The sequence below is a fragment of the Vipera ursinii genome, assembly GCF_947247035.1.
Source record: "Vipera ursinii genome assembly, chromosome: 3".
In the NCBI taxonomy this organism is placed as follows: Eukaryota; Metazoa; Chordata; class Lepidosauria; order Squamata; family Viperidae; genus Vipera; species Vipera ursinii.
Genome location: NC_139516.1, coordinates 198,462,052 through 198,477,388, shown reverse-complemented (window position 1 = coordinate 198,477,388; position 15,337 = coordinate 198,462,052). Strand labels below are relative to the sequence as shown.

At 44.8% G+C, this 15,337-nt stretch overlaps 1 protein-coding gene across 4 annotated transcripts in view; it reads right to left on the bottom strand.

Annotated features, from left to right (window-relative positions):
• DEPTOR (DEP domain containing MTOR interacting protein) overlaps positions 1–15,337 on the bottom strand; it is an 86,291-nt gene that overhangs the window by 35,454 nt on the left and 35,500 nt on the right. For all 4 annotated transcript variants that reach the window (XM_083359826.1, XM_083359825.1, XM_083359824.1 and 1 more), the window contains exons 5-6: positions 3,863–4,041; positions 2,680–2,865 (exon numbers count right to left, since the gene is read on the bottom strand). In XM_083359826.1, the coding sequence (XP_083215952.1) occupies positions 2,680–2,865; positions 3,863–4,041 (365 nt within the window). The remainder of the gene's footprint in view (positions 1–2,679; positions 2,866–3,862; positions 4,042–15,337) is intronic.

Here is a 15,337-nt window from a genome sequence, read left to right as displayed (position 1 = left end):
TTCCTGAGTCAGGAATTCTGGGAGTTGACGTCCATGAGTCATAAAAGAGCCGAGGTTGCCTACCCCTGCACTAAGAGTACAGGTAGTCCTTGACTTGCAACCATTTGTTTACTGACTGTTTGAAGTTACAACAGCACTGAGATCAGCAACTTATGACCGTTTTTAAAACTTACAACTGTTCCAGCATCCCCATAGTCATTTGGTCAAAATTCAGGCGTTTGGCAATTGGCTCATATTTATGACAGTTGCAATGTCCTAGGATCACGTGATTTATCATTATACAACCTTCTGACGAGCAAAGTCAACGGGGAAGCCAGGCTCACTTAACGATCATATTACTACAGTAAGTTAACGACTGCAGTGATTCACTGAACAACTGTGGCAAGAGAAGTCGTACAATGGGGCAAATCTCACTTAACAACTCTCTTGCTTAGTAATGGAAATGTTGGGCTCAGTTGTGGTCATAAGCCGAGGACTACCCATAAAGAACAAATACGTTTGCTCACCTTTGGTTTCCTGTACTTAGTACTAACTCTCCAAAAGTTCAGATGGAGATCTGTTCTATCACCAGATGCTTCCACAGAGAATTGCCAGGGATGAGAAGTTTTGCCTACAGGGTGTATTCCCTGCCGCATCCTTTTGTCAAGAATTAAAGGCCAACACCCTGGTGTAATTAACAGCAATGAACTTTGTGGGAATACATAAAAATTTCCTGGAACCACTTCACTTCCTAAGGCGTTAAAAGGAAAATATACCTCTTCAGGGGAAACTGGTCATAAGCACAATTTTGGATAATTATTTGCTTGACATGTAAGCCTCTCTTGTAACAAGGTTGGGGACTCAGGTGCCAGTGCAAGGAGTGTTGTAAGAGTGGGGAACCTGATTTTGTAAAAGAGCTGTCTTCCCTTGAGCAAAATCAGCCAAGGGCTGCCTGCTGGCTATCTATAGCAAAAGGAAAGGAAAGAAGCAAAACCAACAAACAAACACCCTATCTCCAAGTACAGTCAGAAATTACCAATGTTTTTAAAAGGAAACTTGTCATGAATCAAATCTAGTACTGGTACATAGGGGCCAGGCTGGCTGAATCAACGTTCTGAGTCAGAGTAAGGTAGATTCTTATCTCTATCTCAGAACTTAGAAAGCAAGTAGAAAATATGGGAGCGAGTGCAAGACTTCACCCAGATCTCAAATATGAAGGTCAGTAGGACGTAGCTTAGTGGTGGCGAACCTATGGCATGCGTGCCAGAGGCAGCAATCAGAGCCCTCTATGTGGGCACGTGCGCCATTGCCCCAGCCCCGCCTCCCCCCGTGGCCCCCTCCTCACCAGAGGCCCCTCCCCGGAGAGTCAACCCCAGGCGTGGCCTGTGTGGAACAGCGCAGCCAAGAACATGGCAGCCAGGCAGCAGGGACAAGACTCCGAAGCATGCAGATGCTGCTGCTGGGTGCAGGTGGAGGGCATGGCTGCCATGGTGCTACAGGACCGCCTGGGTGATCAGCAGGCCGTGGAGGCGGTGGGTGACCCTGCGAGTGGGCGGGGTGGAGCAGGGGGCGGAGCAGGGGTGGAGCAGGGGCAGGAGGCAGAGCAGGTAAGCGGGCCAGGGGGCGGGGTGGGTTTTGGGCACTCGGTCTCTAAAAGGTTCACCCCCACTGCATAGCTCTTTGATTATTTTAATTTTATTATAGAGACTAGAAAAGATGTAATTAGAGCAGAAAACCAGCAATTGCCAGGATCCTTCCGGCGGGATCTAAAAACTTATTTATTTGAGCAATCCGGCCTGGTTTGATGGGTTAGGGGGTTGGGGTTTTAACATGGTTTTTAATTACTGTATATATCGGGCATAATATTTAATTGTTTTTTTAACTTTTGTATTTTGTTTTTAATATTTATTGCCCTGTACACCGCCCTGAGTCCTTCGGGAGAAGGGCGGTATAAAAATTTAATAAATATAAAATATAAATATATGAGCCCAGATTCAAACCGTGTATTTCTTTCCCCCCACCTGTGTATCATGATAGACAGCAAGCTGGTTATTTCTCAGTGATGGACACTTGTGTACTGTTACTATATAGGCCTGCTTAGTCTCTGATTTGGGGGGGATCTGACCTTGGTCCTTCTAGTTTTCCTATATGGTATCCAAACCATGCAGTACTTCAAAAACAATTACCCATCTTTTGAGCTGCATCCAGAAATACTGGATGTTAGTTAAACATGCTGTACAATCTGAGACAGTGAACCAGTTCCTGTACATACAGATAGTCCTCGACTTACAACTGGTGATTGCCCAAAGTATGACAGGCTTGCCAAAAACTGCTTACGATTCTGATTCTGAAGTTCCAACAGCAAGCGACCACTTTTTGGGCCCACGGCAACGGGCCCACCTTTACAGCTGTTTGCAGCGTTGCACAATCGTGCAACTGGGCTTTACAATGTTTTTTTCCAGAAACCGGTGTTTACTCCCAGTTTCCGCATAATGACCGCAGCATTTGCTTTACGACTGTAGAGTTCATTTCATTACTGTGGCGGTTTTCTCAATGGTCATAAAACTGTATCTGGTCATGTGACGACCCATTTTACAACTGTCACAGTTTGTGACTGCAATTGTGGGGCTCAGTTATGGCCATAACAAGGACTACCTGTAGTTCCATTTACCCTCCAGCTCTAGTCAAAACATATTGTACCTGAGAGGAAAGTGGCATGTTTTTTGTGGTCATGGTTTTGCTTCCGCAGGCAAAAGGGACTACCGTGGCTCTCGGGCACCAAGTGAGACTTCTCGGTCAGCAGCTCCATCAGCCTTCTCCTGCGGCGGAAATTCATCCGGAACTGATAGAGCAGGTTGCTATCCATAAAATGGTGTTTGTTGGACACTGGAGGCAGTTAAGAAAGACAAGGAAAGCCTTCATTTTAGCAGAGTGGAAAAATTAGGAGGGAACCTCTATACCAGGGGTAGGCAACCTCGGCTCTTTTATGACTCGTGGACTTCAACTCCCAGAATATTCCCATCATTTCTTTTGGCTTTGAAAACAACAGTTCTTAGCTCCCAATCCCAAGCTTCTTATCATTAGTGGAACTGTTATCTCCCTGAACCGCCAGCAAGTGAAACACAGACCTCCCTGAGAATGGAAGAAAAGCTAGGTGTCTCTCAAATAAGAGCAATGGAGACCACAGAAAAGACTGCGATCAAAATGTTCTATTGATTGATACAAAGCATCAATGTAGATTCTCAATCATCCCTGTCATGGTTATCTCAAAGGTGCTTTTTCCAAAAGACAACTGGACTTTCTTGTTTGTTCGTTTGTTTGAAAATATTTCATTTCTCATCCATGAAGCTGAAGAAGCTTCTTGGATGAGAAGCAAAACATTTTCAAAGAAAAAAACCCAAGAAAGTCCAGTTGCCTTTTGGAACAAGCACCTCTGAGATGTTGATATGAAGCTAACACAAGTGGTAAATGCAAGAAAATTGTTAGCTGTGTATCCAGTTGCCTTTTGGAACAAGCACCTCTGAGATGTTGATATGAAGCTAACACAAGTGGTAAATGCAAGAAAATTGTTAGCTGTGTATGTAGCAGTCCACGGGAATTCCATCAAAATGGAATTGCAAAAGAGGGATTAATCACACTTGACAATTGGCAATTTATATCTCATGGCCTACAGTTGACTGGATAAAGTACACCAAGAACAATACTTGGAACAAAATGCAAACATGGAAAAATGGATGCTGCCATTTTCAGCCATTTTGAGCTTAAAAATGGTTCCCCATCCTTGGGTTTAAACAGGATGCCTCTTGTACCATCTTTCTGCTCCCTTTATGGGGACCTTTGTCATCTTGACAAAGAGTTATGTAACTGAGAAGACATTTCTCACCATGTTGGATAATTCCATGCTCCAGAAGTCTGCGACCGAGTTGTTCAGCCTCCGCTCTCGTGGCAGCCTCCCCTTCCTGGATCAACCAGTCAATCAGTTGAGAGGCCATGAAAGTACGCTCATATTTTGCTCCTTCTTCCTCTCTGGCTTGTAAAATCACATTTTCAGTATTCATAAGCCTACAAGGAAAGTAGGGAATGGAAAAGGAAAGAGTCAATGCACACATAAGTACTGTACATCACACAGGTAGCTCTTGACTTAAGCTGGTCATTTTTACAGCTTGGAATGGGTGTTTTACGATCTGTAAAGCACTTCTGGACATTGTAAAACGTCATGCCAACCCCCTTGTCACATGACCACACTTCAAATGCTCGGCAACTGACTCGCCGTTATGACCAGTTGTAGCATCCCAAGGTCACGCGACCACGATTTGTGACTTTTTTGCCAGTTTTCCCGCATTCTTGCAAAAACCGCTCATTTAGAAGAATGGGTTCACCTAGAAACCACACCGTTTGCTTAATGATCGTTGTGTTTTCCTTAACGGTTGCTGTGAAAAATGTTGGAAAAACGGTCATGTAGGGGTGCCTCGACTTACAATCACAAGGACAGAACCGGATTTCCAGTCCCAATTGTGATCATAAGTCAAGGGCTATCTATATTGCAGAAATTTGTTCCTAAGGTTCCAATTTCAGAATGAATGAATGAATAAATGAATAACCCAAGCCATTGCTTTGATCTAAGAAAGCAGATGATCTCATGTTTAGCTTGCTGCTTATCAAGCTGATTTTACACATGGTTGAAGCAAGTATCATCTCTCCCATTCTCTTATGCCAGTCAAACTCAGAAAACTAAAGCAGAAACTACTTTGTGCTTGAGGTGGGGGAAAAAGGAAACTCTGAATTTAGGTTTTACCGATTGGATAGGTTTGTTGTTATAGAAATGGCTGGTTTATACTATTGTGTAAAAGTAAAAAGTTGAGGTTTGATGTTATTATCTTATTCTACTGCACCAAAGTGAGTCGGAAGTCGATGCCTTTTCTTTCTTTCCACCCTTTTCTCTTCCCTTTTCTCTCTGCTATCTTTCCTATTCTTTTCTTTTTTGTATTGTAAATTAATAAAAAAAAGAAAACTAAAGCAGAAATGTCAAGGTACGTTAATTTCATAGATAAAGCTACAATTATGCCTCTGTTTTTCATAGTCTGTGGGTCAGGTTATAGTTCAACCAATCCATTTGCCTCTTTCCCAAATGGATATCCTCCAAATGTATAGAAACTACAATTTCTAAAAGTTACAGTTAGTGTGAGAACCTAGCCATTCTGGTTGGAAGCTCTGGAACTCGCAGTCCAAACACATCTGAAAACATCAAGTTTAGGACAGTTCATGCACAATTTTTAATTTGTCAAAGGTTCAATGCAATGTGGAGCTTAGATGGGGTGGGGGGGCTCAGTATTTTGAGCAGCTCCTTTTTAATTTCTTCTTCATCCTTAATGGGAGTTATTAGCCTGCAAGCCCCTGGTACCATCACAATCCTACCACTTAAGCATTTTTTCACATTTCTGTTGTTGTATAGATTGTCCTTGACTTACGACAATGGTTTGAAGTTATGACAGCCTCTAAAACAGTGGGATTCACATCCCATCTGTATAATAAGGGCTGTTGTGATTGCAGTGCAGGAACTTGGCAACTGGCTTACAATGGTTGCAGCATCTTTTTGATTTATCAGGCTTTTTGATTTATCAGGCCTGGACTGAATGGGTTTTAATTGTTGGGCTTTAATTTATTTAATTCATTTTAATTTTATATTATCTTTTTATATTGTCTTTTATATGCTGCCCTGTAAACCGCCCTGAGTCCTTCAGGAATAGGGCGGTATAGAAAACTAAATAAATAAATAAATAAATCTTGCAGTCACATGATTGTGATTTGTGATTTTCCTAGCCAGCTTCCAACCGGCCAAGTCAACTGAGGAAGCTGGATTTGCTTAGTGACTGAATGGTTTACTTTACATCTATGTGATTTATTGAACGACTGTGATGATTCACTTAACAACTGCAGTAAATGGATAGACTGACGTTAGAGATTAAAGAGAAAGAAGATTCAGTTTATTATAGAACATGGGATAATTTTTACCAATGGTTAGGAAAACGAACTAGTGAGAAATGCATGTGATATGTTATTTTGAATATATATTAGTAAGAAGAATAACATGCATTGATTAACTGATACTGTTTTTGATTATCGTTTATTACGTTCTCTACAGTTATCTATTACTATATTAACTATTGTTAATTGAACATATGTACCCTGACATTAGCCTGTTTGCTAAGAATGAAAGTGTTATTGGGGGACAATCCCAATGTTGATGCCAACCCTGTCCTAATCCCAACCTCAATCCTGATCCCAACCCCACCCTAAACCCTAATCCCTAACCTGATCCTATTTTACCCCTAACCCTATAAAATTCAATAAAATCCTTTTTTAAAAAAATCAACTGCAGTAAAAACATGGTTACAAAATCAGTCCTGACTCGCTTAATGATTGCATTGCTTAGCAACTGAAATTCCAGGCCCATGTTAAGGTCATAAGTTGAGAACTACCCATAACAAACAGTTAACAATTAACAGAATTCAAGGTTGAATTGCTGCAATGCCTGCAAACTTCTATTGCTACTCAACTTGCCCTAGAAACAAGGGCGAAGGGTAGAAAGTGTGGGAAAGTAACAGGATTCTAAGAAGCTGTCCACTGACTGTGAGAACCAAGGTCAAAAAAGCAGGTGTCTGATGGAGAAGTGGACCGTTCTCATAACAAAGCAAAGAAGTATGATTGGACAATGTGAACAGTTGGTGCGTGGGGGTTATGGAAACCTATTATTAACTGACCAGACTTTTGCGTGGGAAAACCAGAGCTGGTTTTGCTCCTTCAGTTCCAAGATGTGCATTCAATAAAGTTCATCTTTTATAGCACTTCAAAGTCTTGAAGATTCCTTGATTCTGAATTCAGTATTCGTATGGTTGACATGTGCCTCATATATTTGCATAATGAACAAATTGCCACAAATGGAACAATTGTTCTTATAACTATGCCAAACCCTTAAATTGGTCAGGATACAATAATGTTTCAACCAACATTTTCATTTCCAAATTGATGATTTGGTGAAGTCACCAAATCATCAAAAATATTCACAGTTTTCTACTTATTTTTTTTTAATAGAAGAATTTAGTCCCAGATCATTCACTTGGTACAGGTAACATTGTGGAGATAAGCTTTGTTTTTATGTCTGTCTTCTTCCAAAGCCATTAATCAAACCAGATGCCAAAACCCCATCGCCCTAAGTCCAAGGCCAAATCAAATGTAAAATCCATTAGCTAATGGTTTCAAAACAGCTGTTGCATGAGAATTTGAAACTCTGCTTCTGCAGACACAAAGTCAAATGGTTGTCCAATTTCTTCTTAACAGAAGAGTCACACACACTTTATCTAAGAATGGAATGTTCTCAATAAAAAATGTAAAATTGAAAAGGTACTCATATCAATGCTTGCAAAAGAAAATTGCTAGCATTAATGCCTTTTGAATGGAAACAGCAGGATATTGGCTTATACAGTAGCTAGGCCAGCAAATGGTATATCAAACATGAGCTTGGAGGTTTTTGAAAGTTCAGAAATTGTTCTTAGGATCAAACCCCATCATTTTTTCCAATAAAAATAAATATAATTTTCTTCTTGGAACTGTTTCTTATGCAGAATGTGTGATGTACTGGGGAGGATTCCTTATATACAGCCCATTAGGAACTATTTCAAAGGGCACGCACACTCTCACACACATAAGAACATGATTTTTCTTTCACTGAGGATATATTGAGCAAAGTGAAGATTTTTTGGGGGGGGTTGATTAATTCATTTCCAAATGGTGAATATATGGCATAATATAGAGAACTTTTTTACATGAAAGTCCAACCATTTTCATGCTAGGAAGCAACATTAGTAGTCCTTCCTACTAATTCTAGGAATGGAAGATTATTGAGCTAGGGATGATACTTTTTGGACAGGTATGTACAAAACACCTGGGAGTTGAATTTAGGTGGTTTTTTTCCTTGAGGAGCCAGGATTTTTGACTTTTTTCTTGGAATTGGAAATTATGTGGTGGAATGTGGTCTGGATTCCCAGGAAGGAGGAGCTGAATTCCAGAGGACCAAGAGACAGCGAAGTTTAGACAGTTTGGTTGGGAGAAAGAGAGCTAAAATGGCTCCTCCTTAGAGATTCTCAGAGTGTATCTTTAATGATGCAAGTAAATGTGTTCGTTTGGCAAGATTTCTGTATATAGGCAGAAAACAATAAAGGAAACTGCTTGGACAGTTTCTAGGTGTCTTTTTTGGTTGGAGGGGGTCTGACAATTGTGAGGGGAATTGGAAAAAGCATGGAAAATGTTATTTTTTTTAAAAAAAACTATTGCAGGATTTGCAGCGCAGTTTTGTTCCTTTTCCAGTTCAAAATTTTCATCAGGAGGGTCTCTTAGATGTCAGGGCCAAAGGCAGCCTATTACTGATCCACTTGAACTTCATGGTGACTCTCCTTCTCCTTCTCAATTAACAAAGGGCAAGCAGAATTCTTATCATAACTACCCTTAATTGTTCTCTTCTCAGGACCATGGGAGGAATTAATCTTATGTCACCAAGGTAATACCAATAGTAATAGGCGCCTTGGTGCAACACCAAAACAACTGGAGTACCACTTGTACAACACTGGCATTGACAAATTCGCCATCAATCAATTGCAAAAGGCAGCTTTACTTGAAACAGCTTACATCCTCTAACACAGGCCTCTCCAACCTGCGAACTGTAGCCCACTGCTGGTCCGTGGCCTGTTCACCACTGGGCCGTGTAAACGGCTAGCCATTGCGCTTGCATGTGTGCATACACTCACCCCCCCCACTCGTGCTAGTGCCACCACGAGCACCGCTGTGAGCATCACACAGGGACTAGCGGCCCCATTTATGTTGCACGTGCTCTAGCAGCCCCATTTGTGTCACATGGGCGCTAGCGCCACCCTAAGCGTCATGCTGGTACTAGTGGCCCGTTTGTGGCACACACGCGCTCACGGCCCTGTTTGAGTATGCGCATGCACATGTAAAGGTGTCTGCCCCTCCCTTTTCCTCCTGGCCAACCCAGAAAGGTTGGGGACCTTTGCCCTAACACCATCTAACATCAACATCTACCTATTTCAGGTCCTTGAGAAGCACTCGATAGGTGGATAAAAATGCCAAATCCAATTTGAACATCTGGCAAATTGTGCAACCAACCATAATAAAATAAGGTAATAAACATGGGATACAAATAAATAAAAATATTTTTTTAGGGGAAATACATTCAAATGCACACACTTGTCAAAAGAATACCTCATCTACACCTGTCTTTTATTCGCAGAGGAATAAATTCAAGGATATCAACACGAGAGCAATTTTCATTATCATTATTATCATCATCTTTGGTTATTGGGCTGTGCCATGGTAACAGGAACTACCAAATACAGCACAACTAGAGGATGCGTTGTTCAGATACAAGCCCAGCAGGCAAATCAGTCTCATAATTAAAATTAAAATTACTAGTTTATGTGCCTGTAATATTGATAGTGTTGTGGAACTGGAATTGTGAAAAGAATAAAAGGTGCCAACTAGAAGAAATATTCACTACTTTCTTTCTTCACTGGCATCACTATAAACTTCCTTTCTGGTACAAGAAAAGATTTTGGAATGGAAAATTGATTCTGTGGTTGTTGGAGAAAAGACCCAGTGTCTTCCTTCAGTTTTCTTGTGATTTGTTCTGATTTTAAATTTATATGCTTTTTGGTTACTGTAAATAAACCAAACATAGAAACAACAATGCGTTACAGAAGTTGCTGAGATCATGGCTGCTGGGTGTAGGTTGTCTGATCTGATTCCCAATTAATTAGCAAGGTTTATTAAAACGTGACATCATTAGTTGTATTGCCTAACTGCAGAGAGAAATACAAACAGCGGAAATACAGTATATATTGCTTTTTCTGAAAGATGAGACAAGCATTTCCAGTAAGTTAGAGCCTTCTGCTGGGATGAAAACTAATAAATTCGGTTAAATCAGGGGTGTCCAAACTTTTTTCAAAGAGGGCCAGATTGGATAAAGTGAACATGCTGGAGGGCCGAACATTTTTCCGAACATTCTTTGAACAATTACAATTAAATGCAAATGAATTATTTTATGCCAAGTTAATTGCAAATGGCATACTTTTCATTTTATAACATAAGATCAACTGACAGCTGAGTTTTCACAATGTATTTTAAATAAATTTTAAAAAAACTTACTGTGTGAGCTGTTACCAGAGAGTCTGACCTTGTCAAACTTACTTTGACAAGGTCAGACTCTCTGGTAACAGCTCACACACTTCCACCACTTCACAAATTCTGCTAGGCCAGGGCCCTACCTACCCCTGTCCAGCTCCCCACATCCCAGCCCATAAAATGGCTGTGAAACACAGAATGCACGCACGTGCACACACACACACACACACACACACACACACACATGCCCTTCCCTGGATGTCGCCTTCGCCCAGGGGAGCCAGAGGGCTTCGAAGCCGGGGCAGCTCTGGCGGCAAAGAAGGCGCGCCCTCGCTGCACCGGCACAGACGCCGCGCCAAGCCCGTGGCGGGGGGAGGAGCGTGGCGGTTCGGCCAGACAGGAAAAGGTGCAGGAAGCAGCCGCCGCCTGGTAACGGCGCCCGGGCTCACAACGTGGAGGCGGTGAGCAAGCACGCGCTCAGGGCGAGGCGGCCGCGGTCTGGTGAGGGAAGACCGCCGAGGGAGTGGCTGGCCGGGCTGCGCTGCTGCCGAGCGAAGCTCGGCCGGGGTGCCCGCTCTGCTCTGCCTGGCGCCAGCTCAGAGACTCCGCCCGCCAGGCCCTTCTCCCGCTCAGCCAGGCCAGGCGCGCATCATCAGCCTCGCTGCACCGGCACAGACGCTGCACCAAGCCTGGGGCGGGGGGGGAGGAGCGCAGTGGTTCGGCCAGGCAAGAAAAGGTGCGGGAAGCGACCGCCGCCTGGTAATGGTGCCCGGGCTCACAACGTGGAGGCGGTGTAGCAAGGCTGACGGTGCGCGCCTGGCCTGGCTGAGCAGGAGAAGGGCCTGGCGGGCGGAGTCTCTGAGCTGGTGCCAGGCAGAGCAGAGCGGGCGCCCCGGCCGAGCTTTGCTAGGCAGCAGCGCAGCCCGGCCGGCCACTCCCTCGGCACTCTTCCCTCACTGGACCGCGGCCGCCTCGCCCTGAGCGCACACTTGCTCGCCGCCTCCACGTTGTGAGCCCGGGCGCCGTTACCAGGCGGCGGCCGCTTCCTGCACCTTTTCCTGCCTGGCCGAACTGCCACGCGCTCAGCCAGGCCAGGCGCGCACCGTCAGCCTCGCTGCACCGGCACAGACGCCGCGCCAAGCCCGGGGCGAGGGGAAGGAGCACAGCGGTTCGGCCAGGCAGCCGGCCCTTCAACCCACCGGAAGAGCGGCAGATCGGCGCGGCCGGAGTTGGGAAAGCCACTAGAAGGGGGAGTGGAGTCACCTCTCCCCACCGGGGGGTCACCCAGCCCGTCCCGGGAGGCTGACATTTCTGCAGCTGAAAAAGTCATCTCGGATTCCATGGCGGAAGGTCACCCCCGGGACTCCAGCGCCAGGCAGGGCTGAGAGGGGGAGGGTGGGAGAAAGGGAGGGAAGGAGACAGGGAGGAGAAAGGATGAATGGGGGGAGGGAGGGAAGGAGAAAGAGAGAAGGAAGGAAGGAAGGAAGGAAGGAAGGAAGGAAGGAAGGAAGGAAGAAGAGAGAATGGAGGCAGGAGAGAGGAAGAAGAAAGAGAAAAGAGAGAGAGAGAGAGAAAGAAAGAAAGAAAGAAAAAGAAAGAAAGAAAGAAATCAGAGGCTTGGACAGACCCCGCTCCAGGCTCCGGGGCCGCCACCACGGAATGCCCAGCCTCGGGGGGAATCTTCTGCAGGCGCGCCCTGGCCCCCTCCCCTCCCTCCCTCCCGCGGCCCGTCCCCAAGGTGGTGCCCGCGGGTCCCCGGACTCACAGCATGCAGAGGGCGAAGGCGCCGGCCACACTCTCGCTGTCGCGCACCAGCCTGCCCAGCCCACACCAGCAGCTCCTCAGCCGCCGCCCGGCTCAGGTTCTTGTGGTACCAGAGCGGCCAGCCCGGCACCGCTGGAGCCCCCACGCCCGGGAGCCCCAGCGCCGCCGGAGCCGCCGCCATGGGCAGCCGCGGCGTGCAGGGAAGGTGCTCAGTGGGATGGGCGGGCAGGCCGAGACCCCCGCCGGCCACCCCCGCCTCGCCCACAGTGCCGCATGGCCTGACCGGAGACCCCCGGCCGCTCAGGGCATGCCCGGCCCAGCGGCTCCTCCTCTGGGCTGCGCTCCGGCCAGGATGAGGGCGCGATCCGCTCTCCGCACGCTTCCCCTGCGCACTGGGCCCCGAGCAGGCCTGGTGGAGGAGGAGGAGGAGGCGGAGGAAGCCGCGTGGAGCCCTGGAGCCTGGCTGGCGGGGTGGGGGCAGCAGCTGGGCTGGCCTGCGCTTCCTGGGGCGGCCCCTCGGCAGGGGAGGCGGGAGCAGCTCCTGAAGGGGCGGCCCTCAATCAGAAGGGAGGGCCGTGGGAGGGCCGTATTTACATACAGCAGGGAGGGCTGTTGCGGGCCGTATTAAACCGCCCCGCGGGCCGCAAATGGCCCGCGGGCCGGACTTTGGACATGCCTGGGTTAAATGTTATGACCAGGGGACAGGGAACTGAGATTTGCTACTTTAAACTTGGGAGAGGTAGCCACTTAATCAAGAGTGTACAACTACGGCCCCTCTATAACTTGTAGACTTCAATTCCCAGAATTCCTGAGTCAGCATGGCTGTCTCAGGAGTTCTGGAAATTGATGTCCACAGGTCATAAAGGGGCCATACTTGCCCACCCTTGCCCTTAATATTGCTTTTATTCAGAAGTTGATTTAATTTGGTTTCAAAATAGACTTTTTCTAGGAAAAAGTTGAGGAGATTTATACAAAGTGGACTATAATGTCTATTCCTGATGTAATTGAAAGGGGTAGGACACACCTACAACACAGAGAGAATGTTCAGATATAGAGCAATTTGCTAAACAATTCTAATCTGTTGTAAACTATCAATGGGTCAGAACTGAAGAAGAAAGCAATAATGACATTCTAAAAGTGTGTGTGTGTGTGTGTGTGTGTGTGTGTGTGTGTGTGTGTGCCTTCAAATCAATGTTGACTTCTGGTGACTGCCTGGACATCTTGGCAAGATTTCAGAAGTTCTGTGCCATTGCCTGATTTCTAGGGCTGACAAAGAATGATTGGTCCCAGGTCACCCAGCTGGCTTAACGTTGAAGATGGGGATTAGAACTCATGGTCTCCAGGTTTTTAGCTGGATGCCTTTACCACTGGAGTGGGACAACTGGGTGTAGCCAACTTGCTGTGGCCAACTTGCAGTGGGACAACTTGCTATGGCCAACTCACTCTGGGACAATTTAACAATTCAAGTATTTAAAACAATTTTTAAAAAAAACATTTTAGTTTTTGTCATTCACATTTCATTTTGTCTCCTTTTGCATCCTTTGTTTAATGATTCTATTCCAGGGCCAGATGCATCATAGCGAAACCGCGCCCAACCCATTGCCGGCAATGGAAAAAAAGTCAGAACACGTTGCAACACGTCACTTGACATTGCGAATTTGACACCCCTCTTCCATTCTATCATTTCCTTGGTATTGATGTAACTCTTGTCCTGCAATGAGTTGTCCTACAGCAAGTTGACCATGATGAGTTGGCCGTGATGAGTTGGTACACTGAGTTGTCCACTACACCAACTGGCTCAAATCAGTTACAGAAGGGGAGTAATAATAGCAACTGCAGTGGCACCGGAAACCAAATGCTATAGTTATTAGAAACAAGTACAGATACGTCTCCCAAGATCCATGAAGCCTTATCTAGTCATTCCCAGGGAAGGCAACCAGTTTGGGGAGATTCTTGTAACATAGGTGTTAGATAATAAAGTTACTGACTTTAGCTATTCACGAGTGGTTCTGGTTGCTTGTGCCTGACAGATCTAGAGGCCAATGCTACGTACTCTGTACACATAAGAAAAATCAAACCACATTTTGACAAATGGTGAGTACAAAACCATCAGCTTTGCTATATTCAATCCCCCTTACAGAGAAGCCAAAATAGCACGCCTAGGAAATAATTCTTCCTCGGTTCTTGACAAATAGTATGAAACACCGATCTTGGATTTGAAGATTAAATGGTTTGCAAAAGGATGTTTTGAAATGAGATGTTGACTTTAATCCAATTCTTTCACAGAATTTTCTGGAAGTTCAATGGCCATCATCTTCACCCTGTTGCAATTCTTCCATGATTTCTGGACACACCTTCTGTTTTTTGAAAATCCGTTACGAAGGGAAAGATTTTAAACTGATGCATAATGTTTAATACATTGTTAGTTAATGTATTTGGAGACATCTATCATTCAAAATCTTTGGTTAATGAGTTCTGGATCAAGTAAGCTTTTTATTAATTCCTATGAGTTAAACAAGCATTTCCATAGTATCCATGCATCTATTTTGAGTTCAGAAATCATGATTTTTGGCTGCAGAATTTGGCTTGTTTTAAAACCACACAGGGAATAACCAACTCTCCCTTTCATCAAGTTACATTAGAAATTGCTGTGGTTTGGGGTGGACGATATAAAGTCCTGTTTTTTCAAGGAGGTAGGAAAAAGACACTTTAAAGCATCTGTTTATATTCCATCACTGGGACAAAGAGCATCTTCCAGCTCTCCTTTAGGAAAAATTACAAGTTGGAACATCTGACTCAAATCGCTGCCATGAAGCTTCCAAGTTCCCTCTTGTTTGTTAAACAATGTCTTCTTTGCGGCTTACAACAGAGTAGCGAAAACACAGCAAGCCTTCTCATTTTCTATATCCCTTGCATTAGGAAAACTAAAAACAAATTGTTTTATTGGCTACTGTAAACAAAAACAGCCACAAGGCATTAAAAAAAAGAAACAAAAGAAAGAACAAGTGAAAAGAGACAGAAGGGAAACATATGTCTACCACAGGGCCGTTCCTGGAGGTCTCGATAAGATTCCAAAGACAATCAAGCAATCTCAGAACAAAACACAACTTTCTCTTATTTCTTCTCTTCTATTAGCATGCTGTTCAAGCAGGTTTTGCAGATTTTTAAAGTATTAGAAAAATGATTCACAGCGTGCTTGATCATTAACAATACAAGCTTCATTTTAATTCTCTCTGGTTGCCTTTGTCCCAATAGATCTCTCGGTGGTGTTTGATATCATAGTATCTCTTGAAAGCAGCAGCCTAGTGGTGAAGATCCACACCTTCCACTTGGAAGTTTGAGAGTTCAACCCTAAGTACCAGCAGACGACTCTCTCTTAGGGTGCAAAGAAAAAATATCTGCT